At 61.5% G+C, this 8684-nt stretch overlaps 2 protein-coding genes across 2 annotated transcripts in view; one reads left to right on the top strand and one right to left on the bottom strand.

Annotated features, from left to right (window-relative positions):
- Positions 1-1174: 1174 nt before the first annotated feature.
- Positions 1175-6314, bottom strand: LOC117009591 (small nuclear ribonucleoprotein Sm D2). Its single transcript, XM_033083855.1, has 3 exons — positions 6259-6314; positions 3060-3239; positions 1175-1458 (listed from the first exon to the last, which is right to left on the bottom strand). Coding segments are annotated over exons 1-3 (357 nt in total). The 5' UTR covers positions 6261-6314; the 3' UTR covers positions 1175-1283.
- A 907-nt stretch (positions 6315-7221) lies between these two features.
- The window catches only part of NPAS1 (neuronal PAS domain protein 1), a 31716-nt gene continuing 30253 nt past the window's right edge, over positions 7222-8684 (top strand). The window contains exon 1 of the mRNA XM_042780109.1: positions 7222-7244. Coding sequence (XP_042636043.1) covers positions 7222-7244 — 23 coding nt within the window. The remainder of the gene's footprint in view (positions 7245-8684) is intronic.

Below are 8684 nucleotides of genomic sequence, written 5' to 3'. Positions count from 1 at the left end.
GGGAGGGGTCCTGGAAGGGTCTGGAAGGGTCTGGGGGGGTCCTGGAAGGTCCTGGAAGGGTCAGGGAGGTCCAGGGTGGTGCCAAACCAGAGTTTATTGATCCCAAAATCCCCAAAAATCCTACTGGGAATTAGGGGAGGGGTCCTGGAAGGTCCTGGAAGGGTCAGGGAAGGTTCTGGAAGGGTCTGAGAAGGTCCTAGAAGGGTCAGGAGGGTCCTGGAAGGTCCTGGAGGGTCTGGGGAGGTCCTGGAAGGGTCTGAGAAGGTCCAAGAAGGGTCAGGGAAGGTCCTGGAAGGGTCAGGAGGGTCCTGGAAGGGACAAGGAGGGCTTGGGAAAGTCCTGGAAGGGTCAGGGGTGTCCTGAGAAGGTTCTGGAAGAGTCTGGGAAGGTCCTGGAAGGGTCAGGGGGAAATTGGAAAGGTCCTGGAAGGGTCAAGGGGGGCTTGGGAAGGTCCTGGAGGGTTCTGGAAGGTTCTGACAGGTCCTAGAAGGGTGAGGGGGGGGTCAGGGAAGGATCTAGAAGGTTCTGACAGGTCCTGGCAGGTCCATCTCTATTTCCCAGCGATCAGGGGGTTCCTGAGCACCACGATGACCGAGACTGGGAGGGGTCTGGGATGGCTCTGGGAGGATTTTGGGATGGCTCTGGGATGATCCTGGAGGGTTCTAGAAGGTTCTGATGGGTTCTAGAAGGTCCTGGCAGGTTCTGGAAGGTTCTGTCAGGTCCTGGCAGGTCCATCCCTATTTCCCAGCACTCAGGGGGTTCCTCAGGACCACGATGACCGAGACTGGGAGCGATCTGGGAGGATTTTGGGATGGCTCTGGGATGGCTCAGGAGTTTCTGGAAGGTTCTGGAGGGTTCTGATGGATTCTAGAAGGTTCTGGAAGGTCCTGGCAGGTCCTGGCAGGTCCATCCCTACTTCCCAGCGCTCAGGGGGTTCCTGAGCACCACGATGACCGAGACTGGGAGGGGTCTGGGAGGATTTTGGGATGATCCAGGAATTTCTGGAAGGTTCTGGTGGGTTCTGATGGGTCCTGACAGGTCCTGGAAGGTTCTAGAAGGTTCTGATGGGTTCTAGAAGGTTCTGGCAGGTCCTGGCAGGTCCATCTCTATTTCCCAGCACTCAGGGGGTTCCTGAGCACCACGATGACCGAGACTGGGAGGGAGTTGAGAGGATTTTGGGATGGCTCTGGGATGGCTCTGGGATGATCCAGGAGGGTTCTAGAAGGTTCTGACGGGTCCTGGAAGGTTCTGGAAGGTTCTGGCAGGTCCTGGCAGGTCCATCCCTATTTCCCAGCGATCAGGGGGTTCCTGAGCACCACGATGACCGAGTCCCCCCGCAGGAACATCTTGGAGATGTAGCGATCCTTGTTGACGGGCTTGGATTTCTTTTTGCCTTTGCCGCTCTTGGGCACCTCGGTCCACATCTCCTTGACGTTCTCCAGCACCATGTTACAGTGCCTGGGGAAAAAATGGGAATTTGGGGGAGGAAATTGGGATAAAAATGGGATTTGGGGGAAAAAGTGGGAGAAAAATGGGATTTGGGGGGAGAAAATGGGGTTTGGGGGAGAAAAATTGGGATTTTGGGTGGGAGAGAAAATGGGGTTTGAGGGGGAGAACAGGGAAAGAGAGAACTGAGGACACCTTGGGGACCCTGGGGACACCATGGTGACACCTTGGAGACCCTGGGGACCTTGAGGACAAACCTGTCCAAGGCCCAGGGCAGCCCTTGGGGTCACTGAGCTGACCCTGGGGACACCATGGGGATACTGAGGGGACACTGAAAACACCCTGGGGACACCTTGGGGACCCTGGAGACACTTTGGGGACACTGAGGACACCATGATGACACCATGGGGACACCTTGGGGACCCTGGGGACACCTTGGGGACACTGAAAACACCCTAGGGACACCATGGTGACACCTTGGGGACCCTGGAGACACAGAGGACAGACCCATCCAAGGCTCAGAGGAGCCCTTGGGGTCACTGAGCTGACCCTGGGGTCACCATGGGGATACTGAGGGGACACTGTGGTGACCATGGGGACACCTTGGGGACCTTGAGAACACCTTGAGGAAACTGGGGACACCTTGGGGACACCTTGAGGACCTTGGGGACACTGAGAACAGACCTGTCCAAGGCCCAGGGCAGCCCTTGGGGTCACTGAGCTGACCCTGGGGTCACCATGAGAATACCAAGGGGATACCGAGGACACCATGAGGACACCAAGGGGACACTCTGGTGACCATGGGGACACCTTGGGGACACTGAGGACACCTTGGGGACACTGGAGACACAGAGAACAGACCCATCCAAGGCCCAGGGCAGCCCTTGAGGTCACTGAGCTGACCCTGGGGTCATCATGGGGATACCGAGGGGACACTGAAAACACCAAGGGGACACTGTGGTGACCTTGGTGACACCATGGGGACACCTTGGGGACCTTGTTGACACCTTGGTGACACTGGGGACGCCTTGGGGACATTGAGGACAAACCTGTCCAAGGCCCAGGGCAGCCCTTGGGGTCACTGAGCTGACCCTGGGGTCACCATGGGGATACCGAGGGGACACTGAGGACACCACGAGGACACCAAGGGGACACCATGGAGACACCTTGGGGACCTTGGGGACACTGTAGTGACCATGGTGACACCTTGGGGACACTGGGGACACCTTGGAGACACAGAGGACAGACCTGTCCAAGGCCCAGGGCAGCCCTTGAGGTCACTGAGCTGACCCTGGGGACACCATGGGGATACTGAGGGGACACTGTGGTGACCATGAGGACACCATGGGGACACCTTGGGGACACTGTAGTGACCATGGTGACACCTTGGGGACCCTGGGGACACCCTGGGGACCCTGGTGACACCATGGGGACACTGGGGACATTGAGGACAAACCTGTCCAAGGCTCAGAGGAGCCCTTGTGGTCACTGAGCTGACCCTGGGGTCACCATGGGGTCACCCTGGGGATACCGAAGGGACACTGAGGACACCATGGGGACCCTGGTGACACCTTGGTGACACCTTGGGGACACTGGGGACACCGAGGCCACACCTGTCGAAGGCCTTGACGCGGCCCAGCAGCTTCTTGTTGTTCCTGCAGTTGATGAGCACCTGGGTGTTGTTCTTGACGCTCTGCGTCAGCACCGACAGCGGGCCCGTGTTGAACTCCTCCTCCTCGCGCTTCTGCAGCTCCTCGGGCGTCATCTCGCTCTTGGGCTTGTTCAGCAGGGACCTGGGGACATTGGGGACATCAGGGGACATTGGGGACATCAGGGGGACATCGGGGGGACGTTGGGGACATCAAGGGGACACCAGGATATCACTGAGATAAAGGGAAATCAGGGGAATGTGGGGACATGGAGATCGTTCCCTGGGGTCATCTCGCTCCTGGGCTTGTTCAGCAGGGACCTGGGGACATCAGGGGACGGTGGGGACATCAGGGGGACATGAGGGACATCGTGGGGACATGACAGGGACACCAGGATATCACAGGGACAGAGGGAAATCAGGGGAATGTGGGGACATGGAGATCGTTCCCTGGGGTCATCTCGCTCTTGGGCTTGCTCAGCAGGGACCTGGGGACATTGGGGACATCAGGGGGACATTGGGGACATCAGGGGGACGTTGGGGACATCGTGGGGACATGACAGGGACACCAGGGACACCAGGATGTCACAGGGACAAAGGGAAATCAGGGGAATGTGGGGACACAGAGATCGTTCTCTGGGGTCATCTCGCTCTTGGGCTCGTTCAGGAGAGACCTGGGGACATTGGGGACACCAGGGGGACATTGGGGACACCAGGGGGACATCAGGGACATCGTGGGGACACAACAGGGACACCAGGGACACCAGGGTATCACAGGGACAGCAGGGGAATGTGGGGACACGGGGACATGGAGATCGTTCCCTGGGGTCATCTCGCTCTTGGGCTTGTTCAGGAGGGACCTGGGGACATTGGGGACGTCAGGGGGACATTGGGGACATCAGGGGGACGTTGGGGACATCGTTGGGACATGACAGGGACATTGGGGACACCAAGGTATCACAGGGACAGAGGGCAATCAGGGGAATGTGGGGACATGGAGATCGTTCCCTGGGGTCATCTCGCTCTTGGGCTTGTTCAGGAGGGACCTGGGGACATTGGGGACATCAGGGGGACACTGGGGACACCAGGGGGACCTTGGGGACATGACAGGGACACCAGGATATCACAGGGACAGCAGGGGAACCAGGGGAATGTGGGGACATGGAGATCGTTCCCTGGGGTCATCTCGCTCTTGGGCTTGTTCAGCAGGGACCTGGGGACGTTGGGGACATCAGGGGGACATCAGGGGGACGTTGGGGACATCAAGGGGACACCAGGATATCACTGAGATAAAGGGAAACCAGGGGAATGTGGGGACATGGAGATTGTTCCCTGGGGTCATCTCGCTCTTGGGCTCATTCAGCAGGGTCCTGGGGACATTGGGGACATCAGGGGGACGTCGGGGACATCGTTGGGGACATCGTGGGGACATGACAGGGACATTGGGGACACCAGGATATCACAGGGATAAAGGAAATCAGGGGAATGTGGGGACATGGAGATCGTTCTCTGGGGTCATCTCACTCTTGGGCTCATTCAGCAGGGACCTGGGGACATCAGGGGGACACCAGGGACATCGTGGGGACATGACAGGGACACCAGGGACACCAGGATATGACGGGGACAGCAGGGGAACCAGGGGAATGTGGGGACATGGAGATCGTTCCCTGGGGTCATCCCGCTCTTAGGCTTGTTCAGCAGGGACCTGGGGACATCAGGGGACGTTGGGGACATCGTTTGGGACATTGTGGGGACACCAGGGACACCAGGGTATCACAGGGACAGAGAGAAATCAGGGGAATGTGGGGACATGGAGATCGTTCCCTGGAGTCATCTCGCTCTTGGCTTGTTCAGCAGGGACCTGGGGACATTGGGGACATCAGGGGGACGTTGGGGACATCAGGGGGACACGACAGGGACACGAGGATATCACAGGGACAGCAGGGGAATGTGGGGACAGGGATGGGGACAGGTTTGGGGACTCTAGGACAGGGATGGGGACACGGGGACAGATCTGGGGACACCGGGACAGGACTGGGGACACCAGGACAGGGATGGGGACACCAGGACAGGTTTGGGGACTCTAGGACAGATTTGGGGACACAGGAACAGATTTGGGGACACTAGGACAGGTTTGGGGACATCAGACAGGGATGGGGACACCAGGACAGATTTGGGGACACGAGGACAGGGATGGGGACACCAGGACAGGGACACGGGGACAGGTTTGGGGACACGGGACAGGGATGGGGACACCGGGACAGGTTTGGGGACACGGGGACCGAACTGGGGACACCGGACAGGGATGGGGACAGGGATGAGGACACCGGGACAGATGTGGGGACACCAGGACAGGTTTGGGGACACGGGGACAGATCTGGGGTCACCGAACAGGGATGGGGACACCGGGACAGATTTGGGGACACTGCGACAGGTTTGGGGACACAGTACAGGGCTGGGGACACCGGGACAGGTTTGGGGACATGGGGACAGATTTGGGGACACCGGACAGGGACACGGGGACAGATTTGGGGACACGGGGACAGGGATGGGGACACGGGATGAGGACACTGGAGAGGGGTGGCGACACCGGGACAGATTTGGGGACACTGGACAGGGATGGGGACAGGGCTGGGGACACCCGGACAGGTTTGGGGACATCAGACAGGTCTGGGGACACCAGAAAGGTTTAGGGACACGGGATAGGGACACGGGGACAGATCTGGGGACACCAGGACAGATTTGGGGTCACCGGACAGGTTTGGGGACACCGGGACAGATTTGGGGACACGGGATGAGGACACCGGACAGGGATGGGGACACCAGGACAGGTTTAGGGACTCTAGGACAGATTTGGGGACACCGGGACAGGTTTGGGGACACCAGACAGGTTTGGGGTCACCGGACAGGGATGGGGACACCGGGACAGGTTTGGGGACAGCGCCAGGACAGCGACAAAAGCGGGGCCAGGCCCAGGCCCAGGCCCGTCCCGCCGCCGTTCCCCATCCCCAGTTCCGCCTCTCCCCGGTTCCCCCCGCTCACCCCCCGCTCCCGCTTCCCTCCCGACTCCCCCGCTCCTCCCCATTCCCGTTTTTTCCCGGTTTCCCCCGGTTTTTTCCCCGTTTTTTCCCGTTTTTTTCCCGGTTTCCCCCCGCCGCTCTCACATGGCTGCCGCTCTCCCGCTCCCGCCGCTTCCGCCGAACTTCCGGGGCACGGCGTGGGCGGAACCACTTCCGGGTCACAGCGGGGCGGTGGCCAATGGGATTGCGAGGTGGGCGTGGTCATAGCGCAATGGGCGTGGTTTAGGAAAGGGGCTTGGCCTCAAGGGAGTTTGGGGGTCCCGGGGGAATTTTTGGGGGTCCCAGAGGGGAATTTGGGGGAATCCAGGGGGGTTTGTGGGGTCTCTGAGGGGATTTTGGGGTCTAAGAGGGGATTTTGGGGGATCCCATGGGAATTTGGGGATGTTGAGAGAGATTTTGGGGTGTCCCAGAGGAATTTGGGGGGGTCCCAGGGGGCATTTTGGGGTTTCCAAGACGAATTTGGGGAGTTCTCGGGGGATTTTGGGTCTCAGGGGAAATTTGGGGGGTGGTCTCAAAGGGAATTTTGGGGGTCCCGGGGGGGGGGGTTGAGGGGAGTGACCGGTGTTTTGTGGGCGTGGTCTCAGGGGTTGTGAGTGACACCTGCCCAAAAGGGGCGTGGTCAAAAAATGGGTGTGGCATTTCCTCATCAGAGTGGGCGTGGTCTCAGGGGGCGTGGGAGCACAGGTGAGGGGGTGCTCGCGGTTAGACCACGCCCACATGGGGTGGGGTTGATTGGCGTGGTCATGAAGTGGGCGTGGCCTTTAGGGTGTGGTAAAATGGGGCGTGGTCATGGAAGGGGGCGTGTCCCGTGTGGGTATTTCGGTGAGGGGGCGTGGCCTAAAGAGGGGGGTGTGTCACCATGTGGGCGTGACATTAACAAAAGGGGCGTGTGCAAAAGGGGGCGTGTCCCAGTGAGGGGAGGGGGCGTGTCCTAGTGAGGGGTGTGCGAGGGGGCGTGGCCGCGGAGGGGGCGTGGCCGGGGCGGAGGGGGCGTGGCCGAGGAGGGGGCTCGGCGCGGTGGGTGCGGAGGGCGCGGCAGCGGCGGCCATGGACGGGCGGCCCGGGCCGAGGTACGGGGGGGGACACGAGGGGATTTTGGGGAGGGGTCTCGAGGTTGAGACCCCCGGGATGGGTCACGGGGCACGGGGAGTCCCGGGAATGCGACCCCCGGGGGGGGGCGGGGTCCGGGAATGCGACCCCCGGGAGGGGCGGGGTCCGACCCCGGGGCGGGGGTCCCGCGGTTGGGACCCTCGGAGGGGTCGGGGCTCGGTTTGGGGGGGGGGTCCCGGGGCTGGGATTGCCCGGGGAGGGTCCGGGATCGGTCACTGGGGGGGTGGGGTCCGGTCCTGGGGGGGTCCCGGGGCTGGAATTCCCCGAGGGGGGGGTCCGGGTTCGGTACCGGGGGGGTGGGGTCCGGTCCGGGACCCCCGGGGGGGGCGGGATCGGTGAACGGGACCCTCGCGGGGGGCGGGGTCCGGTCCGGGGGGGGGTCCCGGGGGTCCCGGAAAGGGCGGGATCGGTCTGGGGGGGGGTCCCGGTAATGGGACCCTCGGGGGGGGGCGGGGTCCGGTTGATTTTGGGGGGTCCCGGAACAGGAATTGGGGGGAGGGGGACGCGGGATCCGCCCCCCCCAGCACCGGGACCTCCGGGGGGGGCGGGACCGGGAGCCGGGGGAGGGTCCTGGGGACGGTTTGGGGGTCCCGTGGTGGAATGGGGTGTCCGGACCCGCCCCCCAAACAGGCTGGGGGGGACACGGGGGGAGTTTGGGGACTTTGGGACCTCCTGGAAGGTCCCGGATCAGGGTGGGACCCCCCGAATTGGGGGGGGGGGGGGTCGGTCCCACGTGGCACCCGAGGGGGGGTCCCGGCACGAGGGGGGGCTCGGGGACCCCCCCAGAAAGTGTCGGAGGGGGGACACTGGAGGGGGACAGGGGGGGACACGAGTGGCCTCGTGTGGGACACGTGTGGGACACGTGGGGGACACGTGGGGGACACGCGTGTGCTCCTGCGGCCGTGCTGGTCCCAGTTAGAGACTGGTACTGGTACCAGTTAGTGCGTGGTGCTGGTCCCAGTTAGAGACTGGTACTGGTCCCAGTTAGTGCTTGGTACTGGTCCCAGTTAGAGACTTGTACTGGTACCAGTTAGAGACTTGTACTGGTACCAGTTAGAGACTGGTGCTGGTCCCAGTTAGAGATTGGTACTGGTCCCAGTTGGAGACTGGTACTGGTGCCAGTTAGTGCTTGGTACTGGTCTCAGTGACTGGTACTGGTGCCAGTTTGCGCCCTGTACTGGTCCCAGTTAGCGACTGGTGCTGGTGCCAGTTAGAGACTGGTACTGGTACCAGTTAGTGCTTGGTACTGGTCCCAGTTAGTTCCTGGTACTGATCCCAGTTAGTGCCTGGTACTGGTCCCAGTTAGAGACTGGTACTGGTCCCAGTTAGTGCTTGGTACTGGTTCTAGTTAGAGACTGGTACTTGTCCCAGTTGGTGCTTGGTACTGGTTCTAGTTAGTG

Source organism: Catharus ustulatus, chromosome 34 (genome assembly GCF_009819885.2).
Source record: "Catharus ustulatus isolate bCatUst1 chromosome 34, bCatUst1.pri.v2, whole genome shotgun sequence".
In the NCBI taxonomy this organism is placed as follows: Eukaryota; Metazoa; Chordata; class Aves; order Passeriformes; family Turdidae; genus Catharus; species Catharus ustulatus.
Note: the sequence above shows the minus strand (reverse complement) of the source record. Positions and strands in the feature narration are given on the sequence as shown.

Coding starts and splice junctions, on each gene's coding strand:
- LOC117009591 (XM_033083855.1), bottom strand. Junction 1,459..3,059: donor CGCGTCAAGGCCTTCGACAG/GTGTGGCCTCGG, acceptor TTTTTTCCCCAG/GCACTGTAACATGGTGCTGG.